Genomic DNA, 25,129 nt, shown 5'->3' with positions numbered 1-25,129 from the left:
ATGCACCAGGCGAGCGAGCACGCGCCACTGCTGGCCACTAGAGCTCAGCCAGCTTGTAGTCCTAAAACCCGGAAATGAGTTACCTCTGCTTCGTTCCGCCATCCCTATGGGAAAAATGACTGACAAAAGAATAGTTTTTGAATAAACGCCAAAAAAGAAGGTATGAGGTTAACACAGGTTTAGGAGATCTTATAATAGCAGTTAGTTAACATGAACGTTGTGTATTATGAAACCTTTGTGGGGTTTTTAAATGTCAAATTCTTCAAAATTCACAAAAAGTGACGTTAATTAATGAAGAGTATCTCATAGAATGAAACGTATAAAATGTCCAAAGCCCGTATTTACTACACTTTATTTTCGGCGTTTATCCAAAAACCCTCCAAAAACGCCATTCATATTCTCCATAGGCTTTGTCCAACGTCGAACCATGGCGGATTATAGTGCCTACAAAAAGACGCCATTGCTATTTCTGTCTATGCAGGTGTCTCATCGCAGGTGCCTGTCCCGTGCAGACCTTCAACACCGGGTTTTCACTGGACTCCGTCTTCTTTTCCAGTTCTCCTGAAGTAGGCTTGCCTAAACTATTTGATTTAGTACATTTTTGCTTTTAAAAATAATAACCATGTATTTTTCATACGTGTCAAAACTTTGGATTGTTGTCTGCTTGAGAAGCCAGCTGGTTGAAAATGATGCGTGAGGCATCAAATTATGCCTGTTGAATAGGCACAATTAGAGAGGAGGGTAGGTCTATGTTTTTTCATCACGGTTGGTTACTATGAGTGACGGGGAAAAGATGTCTGTAATGGAAAATATGAGGAAAGAAAGAGGACAATTGATATCGAGTCGCCGTTTTACCAGGATAAACTACAACTGTACAAGATGAGCGTTGTTATTTATCTGCTAAACGCATTATCGTGTCAGGAGTATGACAGGTGTTATGTGTTCACATATGACAGCAAATGATAGTGACTAGAAGTTAGTTGATCTTGTGAAATAAAACGGGGGCTAGTCGGGAACTTCTGATTGTCAGAGTTCTCATCCCTCTTCAACAGCATGGACGTCGTCGACTACAGAAGTGAGTTAAGGATGTCAGCCAGAGAAGTCAAAGCCTTCCTAGACGCGGACAGATTCACGGCTGTCGGGGACGGGATGCAGGATGATGTTGAATATAGATTTGTGGATGTCCTGCTGTTTGGTGGGGCGCCTTGGGGGGTTCACTCTGAGAGGGGGTCTGGAGCACCGAGAACCACTGCTCATAACCAAGGTACATGTCTGTCTATCTATCTATCTATCTATCTATCTTATCTATTATCTATCTATCTATCTATCTATCTATCTATCTATCTATCTATCTATCTATCTATCTATCTATCTATCTATCTATCTATCTATCTATCTATCAATGATGATTAGGAAGAAGAAATACATTCAGAGAAGCCTTGTTGACTTCACTTTAGCCACACTAGTTAACAACAAATGTGCAAACAAACAACAATAACAAGTACCAAATATCAATCATGCAAATATATTTTTTAAAAATGTATTTATTTCTCCACTGTTATGGATGGATTTCACATTTCCTGTTTCACCTGATATGAAAATAAGGCTGTGTGGAGATTAAACACTGGAACATCAATATAGTTTCCTGATTGGTTAACTGCTTGTGTTCCATCAACACTCACATGTTTTCTGCTCCAGAAATAGTTGGGGCTGTCTCCACACCTTTATGCCTTTGGTATGTTGCACATTTTCACCTTTAAACTTCTGCCCTGGCCAATATCTTGAGCACATCTCCACTAGTCACCACTAGTTTTGTTCTATGTGTGTTTGGAGGGGCTGTGGCTGTCTTCCATACTCATCATAGCAGTACCAGGAACCAGTGAGGAATGCAGAAGTGAAGATAATGTGTGTTTGGCTGTGGATGACCAGGATTGGCTCAGTCAGTGCTGCTCTCCAACAGAATGAGGAAATAGTTTGTTTATCTGTTTCCATTCTCCTCCCCTCTCCTGTACTCCTGTATGTGTAGAGAATAAGTGATGGAATGTGCAACAAGTCTACTCCAACCGTTCTCATGTTGCTTATGGTTAAATGTTTTATCAGAGCTCTCAGGTTGCCACAGTATAATTCTTCCAGTGCAGGCTGGACACAATGGACTCAGCACGGATCCATGGTTACTGGCCACCATCTCTTACAGGGATTGGGTTTGCACCATAACGCCATATTGCTTGTGTTCTCCAGCTGTTCGTCACTTTCAGAAGCTACACAAAATAACAATCCATCCTGTTAATTTTAGATTATATAATTTACAAATACAAAATTGTACATCTCATAGTACTTTGTGACTTGCTCCCTTTGCTTGTCAGTAGTAGACTAGTCCCCCTCTGAACATTGAGACAGGGCTGGAGAGAGGGGATTTGGAAGGGTGGATATGATGGAACCATTTTTAATGAATTTGACTCAACGCCAGCATGGCAGGGTTGAAGAGAGGGTCCTGTCAACACAGTCTCAGTGGATGGAATGTGACATTCTTCTAAACTGATGAACGATGGAAAGTGAACTGTTATTAAAATATACTTCACTAATGAGACATTAAGTCTAACATGTTATTTTATTCACGTCACTATCAGACAGCATCCCTTGAATGGGCCTCCGTTTTCCCGGCCAACACTATCTGTGTGCAATTGTTTTCTTATACTCTTCACTTCAGAAATGTTACCAGTCCCAAAATCTCCAAATTTGCCCCAGTATGTTATAACAGTTTTATTAATGATGTATAAACTACAGTACGTTTGAACTGTCTATAAACTGCTTATAAACACCTTAATGAAACATTCCTGTTGTGTGATTCAGGTGGAGGAGGGTAGCAAGGCGGCGACGGTCAGCCTGCAGGTGGGAGATGAGATCGTCAACATCAACACAGTTCCCATCAGTGGATCCAGGCAGGAGGCCATCTGTCTTGTTAAGAGCTCCCACAAGACCCTCGCCCTGGTCGTCAGAAGGTAGGCAATGAGCTGCAACTAAGTTGCCCCTTACACACATGCACAATACATTTCTATTGAATTGAATATGACAGACATTGAATAAGAATACAATATGGGATGTCTCAATGGGCCCTATCATAGACTGATTCTTGGGTACCATCTCTCCCATTGTGCTGAGAAGAAGTGCCCTGTGTTTAAAATGGTATATATCCCACTTACAGATGTGCATTCATATTTTCGTTTTATCTGAAACTGACACACAATATGAAATGCAGCACACCAGAGTTGGGCATATCAGGGAGAAAGTTTTTTGTTCAAGTGACTCAGGCTAACCTTAACCCACACAGACACTGTCTTGGAAACAAGAGGAGGTACATTTATTTGCATTTTAATGAGGGAAATAAGTATTTGACCCCTCTGCAAAACATGACTTAGTACTTGGTGGCAAAACCCTTGTTGGCAATCACAGAGGTCAGACGTTTCTTGTAGTTGGCCACCAGGTTTGCACACATCTCAGGAGGGATTTTGTCCCACTCCTCTTTGCAGATCTTCTCCAAGTCATTAAGGTTTCGAGGCTGACGTTTGGCAACTCGAACCTTCAGCTCCCCTCCACAGATTTTCTATGGGATTAAGGTCTGGAGACTGGCTAGGCCACTCCAGGACCTTAATGTGCTTCTTCTTGAGCCACTCCTTTGTTGCCTTGCCGTGTGTTTTGGGTCATTGTCATGCTGGAATACCCATCCACGACCCATTTTCAATGCCCTGGCTGAGGAAGGAGGTTCTCACCCAAGATTTGACGGTACATGGCCCCATCCATCGTCCCTTTGATGCGGTGAAGTTGTCCTGACCCTTAGCAGAAAAACACCTCAAAGCATAATGTTTCCACCTCCATGTTTGACGGTGGAGATGGTGTTCTTGGGGTCATAGGCAGCATTCCTCCTCCTCCAAACACGGCGAGTTGAGTTGATGCCAAAGAGATCCATATTGGTCTCATCTGACCACAACACTTTCACCCAGTTCTCCTCTGAATCATTCAGATGTTCATTGGCAAACTCAGACGGCCCTGTATATGTGCGTTCTTGAGCAGGGGGGACCTTCTGCGGGCGCTGCAGGATTTCAGTCCTTCACGGCGTAGTGTGTTACCCATTGTTTTCTTGGTGACTATGGTCCAGCTGCCTTGAGATCATTGACAAGATACTCCCGTGTAGTTCTGGGCTGATTCCTCACCGTTCTCATGATCATTGCAACTCCACGAGGTGAGATCTTGCATGGAGCCCCAGGCCGAGGGAGATTGACAGTTATTTTGTGTTTCTTCCATTTGCGAATAATCGCACCAACTGTTGTCACCTTCTCACCAAGCTGTTGGCGATGGTCTTGTAGCCCATTCCAGCCTTGTGTAGATCTACAATCTTGTCCCTGACATCCTTGGAGAGCTCTTTGGTCTTGGCCATGGTGGAGAGTTTGGAATCTGATTGATTGATTGCTTCTGTGGACAGGTGTCTTTTATACAGGTAACAAGCTGAGATTAGGAGCACTCCCTTTAAGAGTGTGCTCCTAATCTCAGCTCATTACCTGTATAAAGACACCTGGGAGCCAGAAATCTTTCTGATTGAGAGGGTCAAATACTTATTTCCCTCATTAAAATGCAAATCAATTTATAACATTTTTGAGATGCGTTTTCTGGATTTTGTTGTTGTTATTCTGTCTCTCACTGTTCAAATAAACCTACCATTAAAATAATAGACTGATCATTTCTTTGTCAGTGGGCAAACGTACAAAATCAGCAGGGGATCAAATACTTTTTTTCCCTCACTGTATGTAAACTTCCGACTTCAACTGTATTTGTGGAGACAATGTTTATGGCCTCAGGGACTGTGTATTGGTGCAACTCTAACCACTGACATGCATAGGCAGGACTGTCATTATACTATACACGTGTCATTCATAGAACATTGCTTGGTCATAAAGTACAGGATACCTTAGTTTGAACTGGAGGAGTGGAATGCTAACTGATCATTACTAAACCACAAAGGGCAGGGCCACAGGTTGTTATGGTTACACTAGGACTAAGTATGAACGTCACTTTTTACACTCTTTCATCCGTGATATCTGCTATGCGTAGTAAAGCAGTGTGAAGTATTTTTTACAGATCTCTATGAGATCTACCCAACAGGGAAGGGATGCAGGACATGGCATATATTATGTGAGCAAACTAACCCCTTCACACAACAGTGAGAGAAAGCCAGTGTAGAGAACATTGAAGACCGCCCTATAGGGGAAGGAATGCTCTGAACTTTGTGGCTTGTTCATAAAACACATTCTCACACATTCTCTGGTAGGTGTGAAAGTGTCAATGCCAGCAAATATCTCCTTCGTTCATTTACGACCAGACTGCTCCATAGCGAATGGGAGGCTCTGAACATGGGGTGGGATGTGATGTGCGTAATCTCATTATGGTCCCGTGTGGCTCAGTTGGTAGAGCATGGCACTTGCAACGCCAGGGTTGTGGGTTCGATTCCCATGGGGGATAGGTACAAACAGAATATGAAAATGTATGCACTCACTACTGTATGTCGCTCTGGATAAGAGCGTCTGCTAAATGACTAAAATGTCAATGAAAAAGATATTGTCTGAGCTCCAAACGCTGTTAAACAACCACCGATGGGTGACATGGGAAGAAAATGTGTGAAGAAGGAAAAGATGATACACGGTTTGAAGCTGTGGGAGGATGGGTGGAGGTGTCTAGGCCTATGAGAGTGCCACGATACCAGGATTTTGACTTCAATACCAGGTTTAGTATCACAATACTCAATACTAGGGGTGTGCCGACCTGGCCATACTCATATTCGTGATCGTATCCGTAATTTGACAGTTAATAGTCCGATCGGATCAGATGATACTCGTGATCGGCAAAAACTGAAGTGTTTTAATATGCCTAAGTAGATGTCAAAATACCTATCTCCCTGCACGTTTATAGACCAAACAAGTGTGTCTGTGTCCTTAACTTCTAACGGGCCGGGCAGAAAAGTTTGCTGTCACTCAGTCAGAGAATGCGCATCGGCTTCATCTTTTTGTTCCCCTACCCTCGTCCGCTTGTTAGATATTATGCACATTGATAGCTTGCTAGCTAGCCAACGTCCTCGCCATTTGATTTATCACAGTAGCAGGCAAACAGGAGGCAGCAGCAATCTAAATGATCAGACTGAAACATGCGAGAAGTGTTCAGTGAAATTATGAAGTGAAGCGAGTGGATGGAGAAATACAGATTCACTCTATCCAAGCAGAGCAGCAGGATCAACGTACAGCCCTCCCTTCTCTTTACAGACATGCAAACTAGCTAGTTGAGTTATTTAGTCCACGTAGCACCTTGCGCTTGATTGAAAGATGCGTGCTGCCACCCAAATGTGATTTTATTAGATTACGGATCATTACGAAAAAATACTTTGAGGCAAATCGTATCAGGAAAATGTCCCATATCCGTTACGATGCTAATTTTGTCCGACTACTCGGCACAACCCTACTCGATACTATCACAATACTCGATACCGAAACAATACCACATAAAAAAAAGAAGGCAAAAGTCACGGAATGGCACTTGATACAGACAGATAAACAAAATAATAATATAATACATTTGACTTTGTTTGACTACATAACAACATAATGGTAATCATTTATTTGAATGGTAAATCTCTATTGATAAACTGGGTAAATCAAGATTGAGCTTGTTATGGCTGATTTCATTGGGCTGCAGATGACAATCTGTTTCCCTTCCATTTATTGTACTGATCAACAACATTTGCATAGAAGTAGCATATTTGATAAAAGTGCTCTTTAAAAGTATCTTTAACCAGTAATGACGTCATTCATTAGGCAAGAGGGGGGCGGCCGTCAGAGCCCTATTCTCACACAGACACACAGTCGTTGAGAGACGTTGATTTAAGTGAATTAATTAAGTTTTGGTGGCAATTTGCTTTGAAATCAGCATATTTTGCATTATGGTTTGCATATTATCACAAAGTACCAGAGGGTAGTGAATGGATGTTAGCTTCAGCTGTAAGCTAGAAAGGGAAGTTAGCCTACAAAGCTGGAAGCTACTGGTATCTTCTTGTATTGTAAAGCGTTCTAGCCTATATGGACGTTTTGTGAACAGTAATTGACAGTTTCAACATTTCTAGCTACATGCCATGACACATTATTCAAGTGTGTTAACTTCTGTGCAACATGAGTGGGGAGCTAACATGAGCTAACCGCCCAGACTCCCAGTGCAGGCTGTGGAGCAGACACCGTGTGCTCGCGCTATGAAGGCGTCCGCATGCTTCACAGCCGAAACCGTTCGGTGGAGTTCGTGCATATATTATGACGACATTTTGTGATGTTTTGGATTTAGGTACGTTTTTTTTTTTTTTTTGGCTGTTCGGGCACAAAAAAAAAATTCTGGAGGCAAGCCGAAGTTCGGAGCCGAAGTATACGCCCCTTCATCGACGATTGGTCAACAGGAGGGATTCTTCAATAAAGTCTTTGTTGTCATTCAATGAGAGACTACTCGTTTTCATGCACATTCTTCACTGAAAAATACTGCACCAAACATCTTAGTTAGATGTAAAATCTTTGGGAAAAAACATCAATAATTAATGACAGATTTCTTGAGTTAGATTAATTCAGACTATTTTGAGGAAGTGTATTACTGGCTATGGCTTCTCAAAATGGACAAACAGTACTATTGCCGCTTTCTTTCTCATTTTTCAAGTGAAGGTCTTTTAATGGATAATGCGAGCACACTCTCATTCGGTTCGACTAGCCGCCAGCCAAACTGAAGCATGCTGACTCCTTAAGGGGGACATCAGCTGTGCTGATAGATTGACTTGATCCGTGAGACACATTTGACAGAAGTACTGAAAGTAACAAATTCTAGTACCGAACCGTTTTTCATGTTCTAGTATCGAAAAGGTACAGAAGTTTCGGTATACCGTGCAGCACTAATATATAGTGCCTTGGGGAGTGTATATTTACAATAGAAAAGCCCCAGTGTTGTGGTTTTCTCATGCTCCTCTGGCTGGCTGTCTGGGTCTGTGTCCTAAATGGGAACCTATTCTATAGTGCAATACTTTTCACGAGGGCCTATAGGGCTCTGGTCAAAAGTAGTGCACTGTATAGGGAATAGGGTGCCATTTGGGATGCAAACTAGGTTGTACACAGCGGAAATACTGCCCATGTCATGGCTTAGGCAGGGGGGCAGCAAGTCCTATACAGACTGACTGGGCCTCCCTTCTCATTGGCTGAGGAAGACAATGGGCCCATTGTCCAGACCTCTCTATCTCTCTCTCTGTCTGTGTGTCACGGCTGTTATTTCAGGTTAGATAATGACTCTTAAACGGCACAGAGGAGTATCTGGGGTGTAGGGGACAAGGATAGGGGCAGAGAGAGAGATGCCAAGTTTCGAAACATGGCGGACCTTTAGCCCACTTCACCTTGGCTCTCTGTCATCATCAGACATCACTCTGTCCAGAGACACCCATCGGTTCTGTTTCCCTTATGCTTCTTAAACATTTAAATCACATTGACAGACCCTTGATCATTCTGACTTTCAGCTCCGACTGCCCCACTACAGGTCAAACCCTTACTCATTATGACTCATTCATTACTCAGGAATGTTACCCTTTCAATGCCAAATGACAATGTTTTCTGAGATGACTTGGCCATTGAAAGTACACATTAATTTACGCACATCAATTATGTTACTTGCGCACATTTCAAGCGCTATAGCGGCCTGTGAGGCTTATCAGTCGGCCACAAACACGTGATATACACTAGCTAGCCCATGACACCATTAGAGACGGGACCGCGGAAACAAAAGGGGAACCATTTTCCATGTGAGTGCACCCTGTCAATCACACAAAGAGGGCCAGTTAGGGACATTGTTTGGGGAGCCAGGGCCAACCAGCGCTCTGTCCGAGGGGCTTTGTCTGGATTCCAAGGGCCTGGCTGGCTGGTCTAGCTGCCTGGCTGTGGCTGTGTCGCTGGGTCTTTCTACGTCAGGGACAGCTGGTGGTGGTAGGGGACTGTCACCACTCAACAGGCAGGACCCCTGTGTGTGAAAAGACCACTGTGTGTTTGTGTGTGTGTGTGTGTGTGTGTGTGTGTGTGTGTGTGAATAGACCATAGCCAAACTGCCAACCTGCTGCGTTTTGGCACCACCAGTAACTAGCTAATGACAATATGCTGGTCTAGAAGGCATGCAGAGTATTCATAGGTGAATTCTTTGTGGACCCCCTGTGGATTTGAGACATTAATGGGGGCCAATGATGGATCAACCCTGATTGATTTAGGCGTCCAGTATTGAATTTCCTCAATCAGATATTCACACCTCTGTATTGTATTCTGCTGTTAATGTGATTTCATCTCTCCGGACTCTGGTCTTCTACACTCCCTGCTGCTAACCAGAACAAACAACTCCAGAAAGGATGGGCTCAGTAGAAGAGGCACAACAACATGCCATCTAGTGGACGAAGTTGCTTTTTTATATGTAATATAAGCCTAGTGAATTCACGTAATTCCCAATGCTCTTTGAAAATCGGAACGTTTTTTATATGTAGTCGACTTTCCCTCTCTTGTGGTTTTTGTGTTCTTATAAACATGTTTTTTTTTTCTGTTCAAGTGTGTTGTAGTACAGTAGGCCACACTTGAGGCATATACTTGCATAAAACAAACTGATAAAACATAATAAAAAAATTGAACCTGAATCCCAATTAAATATGTTCTAGTAGTTTAGTGTAAACGCATGCCTCATAACATCATACAAGGTCCCTGCTGACTGGCTCCTGCGTCTTAATGCCTGAATCCTATTACAACCTGTAAAGCCACAGGCATGGACTCACTCAGCTTAGAGGGAGGGCAAAGTAGTAAACTGTAAAAGAAAAAAGGTGGGAATTGACTGATTGTAACAGGTAAAATCTTATGCAAATCCTGTACGAACCAGTGTAAAATAATATGCTTTATTTCTGGTGTAGACTCCATAGTTTTTGGAGTATCTGGATAATACAATAAAATACAATCTGACTCTTTTAATGTGTTGTAGATTTAGCCTCCCCGCTCTTGGTGTGGAAAGTGGAATGTTCCATGTTGCCTAGGTGAGTTGACATTGCTCGTTGGGATAGGCTGTCCCACTAGAGCTCATTGTTTTCATCAGCTCTGCTTTGGGAAGGCAGTGTAGTCAAATGAGGACAGCCAGGCTCTGGGGGTGGTTGCTATTGTATCTCCCTTGATATGCCTGGATTGAGAGGGTAGGAACAGGACTTCACTGAAGACATCATTTCAGGTATGCTTTTCTCTGTTATTCACTGTAATGGTAAGAGTAAGAGTAATCTAGAAGTGAGACTCACAGGACAGTGAGGACACTAAAACTATCTGCTGTAAAGCTTATCTTTTAGGAGTCTTAGCGTTTCAAAAATAGTATTTTGGTGGTGTATTTTGCTGCACAATGCCAATTGTCTATATTGCTTTATTGTTAGCTATGTCACACTGTAGTTTTTTCTTCTTCCATTTGGAAGATTTGAAAACGGGGTTGCTGACAGCCAAAATAAAACAAGCACGTCTTTTCAACTTTTCTTCAACTTTTTAATTTAATTGGGCTGTGTGGTTAAATGATCCTTTAGGAGGTCTCGTATAGTCAACCTAAACATGTGAGGAGTGAGAGGAAGATCCTATAGTGTTTACTCTGTCAGGCAGGGAGTCTCCCATCCTTCAAGCAAAGCCCTGAATTAACACTGAGCCATTAACATGTCAGTGAGGGCCTCCTCTCCTCTCCCCTCCCACACAAAGACAAACTGTTCTTCTCTAGAGTAAGCATTTACTCTGAGACCGACACTTGACAGTTTTGGGGTGACTTTATCAGATCTGTGTTCGTACATATTAGGCCATCAGTTTGTTGTTCCAGATGTCTTTGTAGAATGAGGGTAAAGAGGACTGGTCATCGTCCCTATTCCACAAACTATACACACTATTTTACAGGCTGGTATCTGAACCCTGTAGGAACAGAACGGCATGTAGCGTTGGTGTGGAGCCTGATGCTGAGGTATCCTCTCTGTAACCAGCCGATAAGCCCAGCTTTGATTACGCTGGCACTTTTTCTATTGTGTTGCTTGTTTCATTCAGCCTCCATTTAAAGGCCAGACACCAGGCAGCGGGGCTCAGTGGTCCTAGCCATAGCAGGGCACACTGCCTGATTCTGTTTTGGGTTGGTTCTCCTGTCCAGCAAGGTGGTGATTCAGCAGTTCTACGTCCTTATTAGAGTCACTGGTTTTTCACTGGTTAAATGAACCAGTTGGAAATAGCTCTTCTCTTTTAGAAATGTTTACTCTTATTTTAAACTGGGATTGATTGTGTCTAGGGACCTGCAGTGTTTGGTTTACATACCTCAACCGCCAACCCCTCGCCATTCTGGAATGTAATGGTGGAGTATCTGTCAATGAAGTTTTTTCTTTGACTGCAGAACTAAACAATATCTACTGGGCCTTTTCTTTTCCCTCTGTATCAAGTTGCTGTGTTTTCCACCATGACTGGTATCATTCAGATAGAGTTATCTTGGCCTTGTCATTGTGGCGTTCACTAACGAGAGAGAGAGAGAGTACTATCAGTTGTTTTAATGTATTCTTCTCTCCATTGTCAGCTGACCTATGATTCCGTTCATTAAGTAGAGAGTTCTGTCTCGTCACTGCGATACAGCATAGATTCCAAGGGCAACTGTGTGGTGCACAGTTGTTGGTTGCCAATGACCTGTTTTGTAATGCTGTCTTCAAATCAGCTTTACAGATTCCTCTGGAATTGGAACTGTTTAAAACGAATGTCCAAGCTAACTGCAATTAGGTGAAACCCTGTTGATTGTCTCATGCCAGGACTAATATAGACTAATATAGACAGTGTGTGTGTGTGCTGACTGATGAGGCAAGCAATCTTACTTTTTCAACTCCATGCGAGTGGTTAATGGGCCGTGAGCCAATGAGAAAGCCCCATAGACTGATCTACAGCAAGGACACTGGGCATGACTAACCCTGGCCCCTCCCCTCCCGAGGTAAATCCCCATACTCCCCTAGGAAATCTCCTATTGACTACAACACTGGGAGGAGGACACACTTGTTGGAGCCACACTAAGGTGGAGTGTCAGTCAGTGTGTGTTCGTGTGGGTGAAGTGTGAGGTAGAAGAGCGCTGTGGTTGGACTAATGCAGCAGAAGTTATGGATGTGGAGGATTCCTTTGCACAGATAGCTGCTTTGCCAAAGAAGCTTTAATGGCTGCACGGGGTCTGTATAAGTGCCTTGTCCATCATTGAAGTGTCTTAAAGGAATGCACTGAGTAGAAAGGCTCTGAGGAGAGGAGCAGTCATTTTCAGCCTGCTTTATCAGTGCTCTCTGAGATGCTGTTATTTGCTAAAAGAGAGTGCATCTGAAATGCCACAGCAAGATTGATAGTTATTTGGTAAGTTTTCTTTGATTTCTACTTATTAAGCTCATTGGACTTCCCTGTATCTCATCCGTCTCCCTATCTAATGCTGGGTCAACTCCACGCCGAGCGACTTATAATTTGGTTTCAATAAATCTCTTCTTTCAGTTTGAAATGCTAATTCACTCCATGTGTATTTACAAAGATTTCCTCTTGATTTATTCTGGATTTATCTAAGCCTAAAGTTTAGGTTACACTTTTCACACTTGCTGCCTGCATAGCCTAGATATTCACACCCAATTGGGTCAGTTTCGCTACTGTTTGTTTTCGAATGTCGTTTTCACTGAAACCGGAGGAGGATTTTCTGAAACTAGCCCCAACGTCTCCTCCTCCTCCTCCTCCTCCCTTCTGGGTAGCTGTGGCAGTTCAGCTGTAGCCTTGACAATAAGGACTCCTGACTAGAATGTCAATTTGCATTTCTATTGTGAGCTCTGTTAGGGTTCTGTTAGGGCAGCATATCGCTCTCAGGACCACTGACTGACTGGAGGAGGAAGGGTGTGTGTGTGTGCGTGTGTGTGTGCGTGACACGCTCTCTTTCTTTATGCTGCTTCTTATTGAGGAGGAGAGCTTCTCAGGTTGCCCTCTACCTCCCTACCATAAATTAGCTTGACTCCATGAGCCAAGTGCCAGAACTTTTGGAAGATTGCCATCATTGATGTCCCACTTCAGACTGAGCTCCTTTGGGGTTGGCTGCCAAGCAAAATACATCTTCACATTCCTTTGGCCCCATGATGGAATGTAGGAGTCTTGTATCGTAGATCAGAGAGGTTAAGGATTTGAGTGGGTGGCTCTTAGCCTTACGCTTATACAGTATCTGTAGTCTACAATATGTCGCTCTTGTCTTGTCTAGTCCGTTCTGGTCGTGCCAACCGGGTGTGGGTCACAGGGTGAAGAATAGGGACTGAAAATGACATGTTGGACCATACCTGGGTTCAAATACTATTTGATATCATTTCACATTCTTTATCTGGGCTTGACTGAGCTTTCCTGGCGCAATGGAACCAATAGAATAGTTGTAAAAGTGCAAATCCCACCCATCTGGCACTCCAGACAGGCTAAAGCAAACACTAAATGTATTTGAAATAGTATTTGAACCCAGGTTTGTGTTGAACAGACGCCAGCTTGGACATAGTGTGAAACCACTGATCTCATCTTTCTAATTGATTCAAAGGCTAAGCCTCCCGCCTACACCATGCTGTTTACACTCAAGGGATCTCTCAGTCTGTCGCCATACAGCCATATGGCAGTGGGATGACCACCAGACAGACCATGTTAAAGGTCATTTCTATTCTGTCTAGTGTTGTTCTTCTAAATAACAAACAGATATTTCTCATAGATTACTACTGCAATGGTGGTTTCCTCTTGCGTTTTGAGGACTGATTCATCAAACGTCTTAGAGTTGACCTAATGAACTACTAATTATTAAGGTCTGTCACTCATGTTACATACCATTCAATGTACAATGAATATCAAGCATACATCTCTTATTGGCCAGAAAGGAGTGCACAGTTCTCATTGGTCAGTCACTGACAGTATACTGAGGATAGGTCCTTCAGTCCTTTGTATCTCAGTTGGTAGAGCATGGCTCTTGCAACGCCAGTGTTGTGGGTTCGATTCCCACAGGGGACCATTATGAAAAGAAAGTATGAAAATGTATGTGCTCACTATTGTAAGTCGCTCTGGATAAGAGCGTCTGCTAAATGACTAAAATGATAGTGACCAGGGATTTGTTTTTGGATTTTGACAATATGTTATGTGTTCCTCCTCTGCTGCCTGCCCAGGAAAATGAAAATGGTGGATATTGTCTCACAGACCACCATGCCATCAGAATCAGAAACTGACATACATGTGGCCAGGAACTTTCTCACCAAGATATTACGAAGTTCCATGAGGTATTGTGGAATAGCAACCTCCTCCAGTACACTAGCTATCCCAAACCGATCCTTCAATGATCCCTTGTGACTTTCAATGTTTGAACCCAATCCCACTCTTTTGTTGATGTCACCCATTGCATCCCATGTATGGTACTGTAGCTGTCTGTGGTCCTTGTGTATGTGTCAGATTTGTTTGGTGATGGCTTCACATTGTATCCCATCTGTCTACTTCTATATTCCATTGTTTTGGTTCATATCTTCTACACAATTAATGTAAAAAAAGAACATTTCCACATCAGATTGGTTTTTGTAGTAGTTTCTTGTTTTTACTGAATTACATATTTTTGTTACCTCTCTCCAACATGCATATCAGGAAGAACCGCTTCAAGGGGTGAGACTGAAATGAGAAAGCATTGTTTGTCTGTTACCTTCTATTTTTTAATAAGATGCATTTCAATAACATGCTTTCCTTAACCTTCTCCCTGTAGGAGGAATGAACCAGTCTCCCGGCCCCATTCATGGCACTCCTCCAAGTTCACAGAAGACCACCCCGAACCCACAGAGAGTCACATAGAGCCTCCACCTGCACCTCTACCTCCACCTGTGTGGCAGGTCAAACATGAAGTCAGGTGAGCTGCTGGAAGAATCTATGACCTCCTTCGCCTGGAGATGAGAACAACACCATAAAAATAATGGTTGCCCCTACCTCTGAGATGGAGTTACCATAAACTCTCTGAATGTAGCTCAGACCTGTCAATGTTACACAGACACTGCCCTTTAGGGTCTTCACATTTCCTAAAGAAAGGTCCGAGCTACATTCAGAGAGTTTATGGTAACTCCATCTCAGAGGTAGGGGCAACCATTTATTTTTATGGTGTTGTTCTCATCTCCAGTCATTGAATACACATATCAAAGTAGGTCAGTTATCAAAGAACAAGAAAACGCTGAATAAAAGCATAATAAATGATCATAAAACCTAATAAATATCTAATTAGCTACTGCTAACCAGATTATTAACACATTTTCTTGTATTTATTTCTAGTGCATCCGCAAAAGACCTTTCCAGCAGTGGGGACCACAACTCTAATCTACGCCAGTTATCCAGCCAGTTCAGCTCGGTGGGGAATATGGAGAGAGTAGAGCGCCCCTCACACCCCTACCCACCAGGATGCCTCTCCCCCCAGCAGGTACCACCGCAGCGCTGAGCCTCTCTCTGGCGGTGGAGGGTCTGGTGGGAAGAGAGAATCAGCCTTCAGCTCTCTCTCCCTCTACCAGCTCCTCCCCGGAGCCTGCTCCGGACCTAGACAACACTAACACTGCTGGGACAGAGGGCAGCAGGTTCTATAAGGGGTCCAGACTCAGAGCAGTGAGGGGGAAGGCAGGGGAGCAGCGCCACAGCCGGTACCTCCAGCTGCCCCAGGGGGACGGAGGCTCAGAGAGCCCCAGGACAGTCCCAGAGGAGCAGCCTGGCTCCCGCTACTCCAGCTCAGGCTCTGGCAGATCGCACATAGGCCCTGTGTGGCACGTCCCAGAGAGGAGGAAGGTAGCAGCACCCCCCTCTCCTCCTCCTCCTCCCCCTGCGCAGTGACAGCTTTGCTGCCACCAAGGTGTACCCTGCCTACACAGAGGGGCCTGGAGCTCCACCACATGGGCAGATGAAGGCCCAGGAACGAGGGGTGGACAGGTTGGCTGAGGCCCCAGAGAACAGCAGCTACAGAGGCCGGGGAGACCATATCTCTCATTACTCTCACAATGAGAACGGGCCAGACCACAGGTGCAGTTACAACCCTCCACCCCACAAGAAAGACTTCCTCCACCCAAACATAGCAGCAGGAGCACCTGACTACAACCACAACCAGCTCAGCCACCCAAACAAACTGTTCTCGCTGTCTAGCCAGGACGTGAGACAGAGTCAGTCTCCCTTCACTTGCCTGCCCAACCACCAACGGCAGTACAGCGACGAAAGTACTTTCTACCTGCAGACCAGATCCACCCCACATCCACCGAAGCCGCAGAGTGTCGGTAGCTACTACCACAGCCTCCAGGAGCTCCCTACCAACCTCTGTAACAGCAGGAACCACGTAAGGTCCTCCACCGCGTCCCTGTCCACCTCGACCATCGACCAGAACTATGACGGCGGAGGACACATCAGGTACTACTGCATCACAACCAAGCAGCCAGCCCAGCCAGAGACTCGTGTTAGACAGAGCAAAGCAGAGGTCTGGAGGGCTGACATGGAGCTAGCTAAGGGGTCCAACGACAGTGGCTCCACAAGTTCCTCCCACAAGACCAACAAGGTCAAGTATCCTCCTCATCCTCAGCAGCCTTACGCCGACAGCAACAGCAAGGAGCGGAACGGAAATGTCAAACCGGACAATGTTCTGCTTTATGAGCACACAGCCTCCAGTTCCTTATCTGGTAAACCTACCACTGAGGAGAAGGAGAGGGAGAGGAGGAGTGAGGGGCAGAGACCTTCTACAGAGGCTCAGCTTAGAAGCTCTTACTCTCCCAGTCCGCACAAGGACCACAAGGCGGCACCACTGAGAGAAGACCCTTGGGTCACTCAGGAGAACCATAAGATCTCTTCTCAAAAGACACCCATGCTCCACAGTCTGTCTCAGGAGAGTAGAAGCCTAGTTCAGGAGAGTAGGAGCCCCATGCTTCATTCTCTATCCCAGGAAAGTAAGAGCCTGGTGGAGAAGAATCACCCTGCTATGGCACCACCACCACCATCCAACGGCGGGGGGACAACAACCACCCCATACAGGAGGCTTTAACGGACAACACGGCAACGGGCAAACTGGCGAGCCGGCGACGATACGCCACCACCCTCCGCAACGAGATCCAGCTAAAGAGGGCCCAGCTGCAGAAAAGCCGGAGCGCGGCCACCCTGACCTGCCCCAGCGAGATGGAGGAGCCAGAGGAGGAGACAGACCCGGGTGGGTGGAAGTCCACCTCCACCTCCTCCTCCGACGGCTCCTTTTCCTCCTCCTACAAGGACCACCTCAAGGAGGCGCAGGCTAGGGTCCTCCAGGCCACGTCCTTCAGGAGGAGAGACCTAGAACCTCCCGGTTCAGGGTCGGAGGCTCAGTTAACCAAACCCAACTCACACATAGTCTCCCGCATCGGCGGCCGCAAGCGTTTCCCTCTGAACAAGAGGGTCCACTCGTTCTCCGAGCCAGACAAGATCAACAAGCTGGGAGTGGAGGGTGAGGGAGAACTTCCCGTTGGAACAGCACGGTCATTTGTAGACCGGCGGAAGTTCTTTGAAATGGCTGCTAAACCTGCCTTCTGCAGACCCATCTCAACCATCCACAAGTCAGGCCAGCAGAGCTCCAGCACCACCTCCAGCACTGGGGAGCACGGAGAGAGCAAGGCCAGAGGGAGAGCCCACTCAGGGGACACTGAGGAGGGCTGGAGGCCGGGCCTGGACAGTGAGAACTCCAGTGACCAGCACCCAGACCCCCTCAGCCCCGCAGACAGACAGGCCCTACTGGAGCAGCAGAGGCTGGGGACCTTCGCTGAATACCAGGTCACCTGGAACATGCAGAGGAAGGCTCCAGACACAAAGACCCAGGGGAGGTACCACTCTGCCGAGAACATCCTGGACCAGGGAACAGAGGAGACGCCTGTCTGTGTCCATGAGAGGTCCAGATCATCTCCCTCACAAGACTTCTACACACAGGTGAGCGTTTCCATTGAATGTCTCTTAGTGTAGTGGTAGTAAAGTGAGCTGCATGACTTCCTTAGCATTAGCACAGACATGAGTGTGTTTATAGATATAACAGTCCACTTTAGAATGTCTAAACATTAAACCAGCGGACCAGAGTGCTGTTTTAGTAGAAGGTTATATTGGGCCAGCTATATTATGGCATGGCGAGACCAATATTTCATAAATGAGACCTTGCAGAGGACCAATTGTAATTCGGTGTATTCCTCATTTTATTTCAGAAGATCCCTGTGCCATGGAGAGACTCTGTTGAAAAGCCGTATCTGGATCACAGACAGGACCAGCAAGGAGGCAGTTACACCACCAGGTGAGCATTCCACATTATTCTCTTCTCCATTCTAGTTTCTGTTCTCAGATCAGTTACAACCTACCCACCTATTGTTGTGTCCTGAGTGGCGCAGTGGTCTAAGGCACTGCATCGCAGTGCTAACTGTGCCACTAGATCCTGGTTCGAATCCAGGCTCTGTCGCAGCCGGCCGCGACCGGGGACTCTGGGCGGCGACATTGGCCCAGCGTCTCCAGGGTAGGGGAGGGAATGGCGGCAGGGATGTAGCTTAGTTGATAGAGCATGGCGTTTGCTAACGCCAGGGTTGTGGGTTCGATTCCCACGGGGGGCCAGTATAAAAAAATATGTATTCACTAACTGTAAGTCGCTCTGGATAAGAGCGTCTGCTAAATGACGTAAATGTAATGTAAAATATTGTTGGAACACATTTCAAGGTGATAGTGATCTAGTACTCTGTTGACGGTGCAGTAACGTACATCCACATGTACATGAGTGTGTACTATAGTATAATAACAATAGCAGTTTGAGTTAGGGTAGGTGGGTAGCATGCCAGTTCAGCCCAGGGGCAGTTATCAGGTGATCAGGGTTTGGGAGGGACCTGCCCCGCCCAGGTAAAGCTACAAGTGTAAACCAATCCTGTTTCAGGCTATTACAGTCAACTCCGGTCTCAGGTTGTAAACCCACTCGTTGCTCCCTGGGTGTTATTACAGAGATTAGTTAATATTTTTTGTCTGTTTTATAAAGAATATATACAGTAAGGGCTGAATTCGTGATAAGAAAATGAATAAATCAATTCAGAAAGGACTCTGCTCCTCATTTCAGTTGAAATGTGCTTAGTGTGAGTATGTTGTTGTCTTCGATTTGCCTCTCCTGTTCTGTTTGCTGCCTCTCCTGTTCTGTTTGACAGAGGGCAGAGCGAGAGCCGAGACAGAGAGCAGCCCGACCAGTTCCCACAGCCTCCACAACCGTCTATTCCAAGACTGACGGACACAGAACCACAGAGCAGCAGAGACGTGGCCACCCCCACCCCCCTCCCTCTCCCTCACCCCTCTGACCACAGACACAAACGTGACTCTGCGGACCCCGCCCACAACCTCCCCGCTCTCCCCCCGTACCCCTCCAACCACACCCACAGCTCTGTGTTTGAGCAACCACCACCACCACCACCTCCAACGCCTGCTCCCAAGCCCCAGAATACAGGCCTCATCATCATGCCACATTGGCCTCTCCTAGGCCTGGAAACCTCCTCAACCACATCCTCCTCCTACGGACACTCTTCCCAGGAATTCCTGCCTGGTCCTGGCTCCCATCAAGCTGACCCAGTAGAACCATCATCCAGCAGCATCTGCTCTCCCCATGGCACAGAGCTGGATCCTGCCCCAAACCAAGCCTCCTCCATGGGCTCCACCCAGCTCCCCTCTCCCACCCCGGGGAGAACCGCTGGACTGGACACAGAGGAGGAGGAGGGAGCAGCTGATTCAACACTAGAGCCACCCTCCTCCTCCTCTTCCCACTCTCATTTTTTCTCCTACCAGCCTCCCAGTCTGATAGTTCCCTCTTCAAATGGGACTAGTTCTCCTTCTCCTCAGTTTGCTCCTCAGAGGCTGACGGACCAGCCCCCTGTCTCTGTGTCCATGCAGGATGAAGCCCAGAGCAGGTAAGCACTAAGCAGCTTAACTGGCATTCTGAGGCCTGTCTCCTCAGCTCTCCTCAAACTACTGTACACTACTGTACAGCCTTACGTAACTAACTGGGGATTGTTGTCCTGTGTTGCTTTACTTACAGTAAGTAAGCCTTGTCCGAGCCAGAACGGCCCCTAATTACAGGAGCCTATCTCCTGATTCTGTAGCGTGAGTCAGCTGGATTTGAAGTCTTATTTCTTTATCGTAGTAGCAGCACATTGATAGAGGAGGCTATGGAAGATGATTTGGAATTACATGGTATGATGTGCCACTGCCACAGACCAGAATGCACTGGTTTAGAGTTTTCTTATGAGCCATTTCCCAGTGATTTGATTTCAGCTGTGCAGCATTGGGGCACATACAGTATTCTTGCTACAGTAGCCATGACATTAAGCCTGGAAACAGAAGGCTGTAATTTTATTTGGTTATATGATTGAATGACTTTATGACCTTTCAGTGGATGGCGCTGTTCCATCCCTTTAATTATCGTTGACTCAACCTGTCCACTGTCAGTCAGTAACATGGACTGTAAGCTTGTATATGGTAGATGTGACTCACTTGTGTTTCACAGAGCAACTCCTGACATAAAATCTAATTTCTGTTTCAGTAAACTGAGCTGGAAATTAGACTAAAGGTTCAACAATTTGTTTATAATATCATTGTGTAATTTTAAGTGACAGCATCTATCACAATTGTCAAGTTTTCTCATAATACATTTTATTACTGTAAGTTAACACCAGTTACGGTTGTTTCTCTACAGGCCAGAGAACAGGACCAACGCTGTGATGGAGATGAGCAGTGTAGGGAAGAAGGTCCCTGTGAAAATCGTCCACGCTGAGAGCACCACAGAGAGGCAGAGCCGCCAGTACCTGCTTCACAGTGAGAGAAATGGGGCCCCTGGAGTTTCAGAGGGGCCCGACCTTCCCCCACCCCAACCGACCAACCTGCCCTCCCCTGAGCCGCAGCCCTACTCCCCTGTTCCGCGCCTACACCCCCCTACACACGCCATCGGCCCCATAGTCCCCCAACGGGACCCAACCCTCACTATAGCCCCAGAAGAGGCCCTGTCCCCTGGGCAGTCTCAGACCAACGGCACCTCCGGTACCTCCACCATGGGTCCCCAGCAGCCTCAGAAGAGTAACTCTGAGGAGGATGTGAAGAGAGAGGAGCTGGCCAGAGACATCATGGACAAGGACAAGTCTCTGGTGGACATCTTGGACCAGAGTAAGATGAAGACCACCATGGACCTGATGGAGGGGATCTTCCCCCAGGGGGAGCAGATCCTGGATGGGGGGCACCAGAGGAGAAAAGTCTCCCCCAAACAGGGATTGCCACCCAGGGGCATGGATGACAGGTGAGCTGACTGGGAATGGGATCTGGCAGTCCAGAAATATAACATTCATGAACAAATTCACTGAGCATTTACTGGTAGTCATAACATAGTCTAGATAATCACACATCGTTCTGTGTATTTTTGTGTAGTTACATTTTTATAAGACAATGACTTCAACTCTCCCACTTCAGAGGTGTTTGTTCAGATGAGTTAAAAAAAGACATTATAGTGTTGTGTTAATATTTCTTCCCATTGAGAGGATGAGTAGAGGGAAATGGATACATGACTAAAACACATTAGTCCAATTCTAAACACCTGATCAGCCCATAGACTGTGGCGCTTTCTTTACACAGATGCCCCCTGCTGGCAATATATTAAATCACAGACTACAACTGAACACAATGGAGGAGGGGCATAAACCTTCCATTTTACCTGCGATTTTAACAGACCTCTCTGAGATCTTAGAACTGGCCCATCGATACTGAGTTATCACCTCCTGCATCTCAAATGACACCCTATTGCCTACTTTCTTCTCAATAGTATTACACTACATAGAACTTACAGTACTAATAACCAGAATTGTAAACCGGGAAGTTTGGGTCCTGGATGCTGATTGGCTAAAACAGCATTCCAGACGTGTGTATATCAGACAATAATGACGCAAAACTACTTTTATATTTATGTTGGTAACCGGTTTATAATAGCGATAAGGGGTTTGGTGATACAGGCCAATATACCACTGCTAAGGGCTGTACCCAGGCACTTCGCTTCGTGTTGTGCTTAAGAACAGCCCTTAGGCGTGGTACATTGGCCATATACCACACGTCCTTGGGCCTTATTGGTTAAATAACCCTCTGCTTTCTGTCTGTCTCTATCCCATCCAGGAGAGAGGAGGAGGGCCTGTCTGCCGCCACAGGGTCCCTGGTGACCAGCTCCTCCTACTACAGTACGTCTGCCCCCAAGGCTGAGCTGCTCAACAAGATGAAGGACATGCAGGAGGACGAGCTGGAGGAGCTGGAGCAAGACTCAGAGGACGAACTGGACATCAACCTGGCCAGCAAGAAGGTACAGAAACACAGGGTACTGACCCTGTAAAACAGGTTTCTCCAACCCTGTTCCTGGAGAGCTACCCTACAGGACGGTAGCTCTCCAGGAACAAGGTTGAGAGTCCTCAAGGTTGGTGTATGTGACAATAAAACATATTATTATTATTACTGACTGTTTCATGCCATATCAATCACTGGTCATCAATCCGGCTCCTGGAGAGTCACAGGACTGCAGCTTTTCCCCAAGTTTAGTGTCATCATACCCGATTCAAATGTTCAACTGATCTTCAACACTTTGATTAGCTGAATGTGGTTCACTGCTGAGCCGAGACAAAAAACCTGCCGTTCTGCACGCTCTCCAGGACCAGGATTGAGGAATAGTGCTATCCAGTATGTGAAATGGCTCTCTTGAATGTCATCTCCTTGTCTGTCCCTCTTTCTCCCCACAGCAAGAGCTGATTGACAGCCTGAGTAAGAAGCTTCAGGTGCTGCGTGAGGCCAGGGAGAGCCTTCAGGAGGACGTCCATGATAACAACTCTCTGGGGGACGAGGTGGAGGCCACGGTGCAGAGGGTCTGCAAGCCCAACGAGCTGGACAAGTTCAGGATGTTCGTGGGAGATCTGGACAAGGTGGTCAGTTTGCTGCTGTCCCTTCCGGCCGACTGGCCAGGTGGAGAACGCGCTCAACAGTCTGGAGGGGAAGACACCACACCAGAGGGAGAAGGTAGGGTCGGGTTAGGGTGGAGGTTAGTAGTGGTACAGGTTAAGGGAGGACACCGCTATCTCCCCACGCTACTCGTGAGGCAGGATTAGATGGCTAACACTCATCCTCATTAGCTCAAAGCTATAGTAGTATTACAAACCAGAGTAAAGGGGTGTTTGCATTTACCAACGTACAATATTCATGTTCAACACTAATTGATGTGTGTACTGTGAGTTAAACAGGAAGTTGTTCGACTGATTCCATCATAACTGCTTGGCTGCATTTGTTTGTATCCCTCTTACCTGATCTGCCCCCCTCTGTCGGCCCTCCCTCTCTCACCGCTTCCCTGTCAGAGAAGAGGGAAGCTGTTGATCAGACAACATGAAAGACGCCAAAGAGCTCAAGGAGAACCTTGACCGGCGGGAGCGCCTGGTTTACAGCATCATGGCTGCTCACCTCAGCCACGAGAGCCTGGCAGACTACCAGCACTTTGTCAAGATGAAGTCAGCCCTCATCATCGAAAGCAGCGCAAGCTGAGGACAAGATCAAACTGGGAGAGGAGCAGCTGAAATGTCTGCTGGATAGTTTATTGTTGGAGCAGAGGATGCTGTTCTGATGATGTTTAGTGCAATCTGAGATCCTTGGAACGTCCTACCTAAACCCTAACCTTAACCCCTACCCTAACCTTAACCCTTACCTAACCTTAACCCATACATTTCAACTTCAATATGGTGACGTCAGAGCTGGGACGTCCCAAGGATCTCGTTTAGACTTTTCCTTCTGACAATGGACACACGAGGCGATGTGGTGTACTGACACAGACTCACTAGATAGCCTCAGAGAGGCGCAAGGTGGACTTGATATGACAGAGGAGACTGTGTGCTGTTTGTAGTTAACTGACTTGAAGCCTGTTACATTTCAGTTCCACACTACAGACAGGAGCTGTTTTTCTGTGCTGAAGAAACACCCTGTTTCTGGATTTAAAGTAGCTCCTTAGAGGAAATTCATTAAGATCGATGAAACTTTGCTTTGCTAAATGTGTTTGATTCAGGGATGTTGGTGAGGCCTCATGGTGAGGCCTGTGCTCTCAAATGATTCTCAAGATGAGGCGGCGCGTCTCTGTTTTATATAATGCGTGTTTGAAATATGTTGTTTTTAGTAATTTATTGTAGCCTTTTAAATATTTACAGATGACATTGACATTTCAGGTAAACTCACCTATAAACCTACTTTGTAGTTCATTACAATACAAATTGTATATATATTCTTATTGTGAAGTATAGGTTTTATAATTAGATCATTAACTGGGGTTTTCCTCTCTGGGACAGTGCTGGTTTGGTTCAGAAGTCTAAAGTTATTTTCATATTTGCCTAAACAGTACTTGTCTTTCATATCATCTTACACACATCACTAATAGCTACAGCACAGATGGGTATGTTCAACAATACTTGTTCTCAGGCCCCACTTCCCGTACTATAGTATGGTATTCCTTGACAATGTTTATTGGTTACTGGTCTTTTTTATTCCAAAAGTATAAAAAAGGTAATTAAACATTTGAAATCCAGTTGTGGCGGCAGGTAGCTTAGCGGTTAGAGAGGCCAGTTTGAATCCCGGGTCCGATGGGAAAAATCTGCGGAAGTGAGCTGGCAACCGGAGTGTTGCTGGTGGTCAAATCCTAGATGTCATTGCATGCCATTGTGCCCTTGAGCAAGGCGCTTAACCCCCACAACTAGCACCCCGGGCGCCTAGTGTGGCACCCCCGCACCCCTGCAAAACCTGTATATGTATGTCTTTTTGGGAGGAGTTGGGTTAAAAGCGGAAGTCAAATTTTCGCAATCGACCAATAGAGTGATCTTAAAATCAAGATCAAGGACCGAATTAGCACTTTCTAGTCCCAGAATTCCCCTGTTTAGGGACCTATCTCAACCTGACGTTGTGCCTGGGCGTCTGCCACTGTGAACACTAAAGGATTTGAATGTACACTAAGTATGTGTATA

At 45.8% G+C, this 25,129-nt stretch overlaps 1 protein-coding gene across 1 annotated transcript; it reads left to right on the top strand.

Moving 5' to 3' along the window:
* The first annotated feature begins 419 nt into the window (after positions 1-419).
* On the top strand, positions 420-23,517 carry LOC123484583 (protein Shroom2-like). The gene is given in 15 exon segments (XM_045215075.1): positions 420-566; positions 1,053-1,209; positions 1,211-1,264; positions 2,851-2,999; positions 14,842-14,982; positions 15,396-15,540; positions 15,642-15,856; positions 15,939-16,963; positions 17,056-18,038; positions 18,305-18,390; positions 19,277-20,026; positions 20,812-21,405; positions 22,269-22,449; positions 22,880-23,153; positions 23,486-23,517. Coding segments are annotated over 14 exon segments (4,785 nt in total). The 5' UTR covers positions 420-566; position 1,053.
* Positions 23,518-25,129: the final 1,612 nt, after the last annotated feature.

This window comes from Coregonus clupeaformis, unplaced genomic scaffold (assembly GCF_020615455.1).
Source record: "Coregonus clupeaformis isolate EN_2021a unplaced genomic scaffold, ASM2061545v1 scaf0364, whole genome shotgun sequence".
NCBI classification, from domain to species: Eukaryota; Metazoa; Chordata; class Actinopteri; order Salmoniformes; family Salmonidae; genus Coregonus; species Coregonus clupeaformis.
This window is presented reverse-complemented; position numbering and strand designations above follow the sequence as displayed.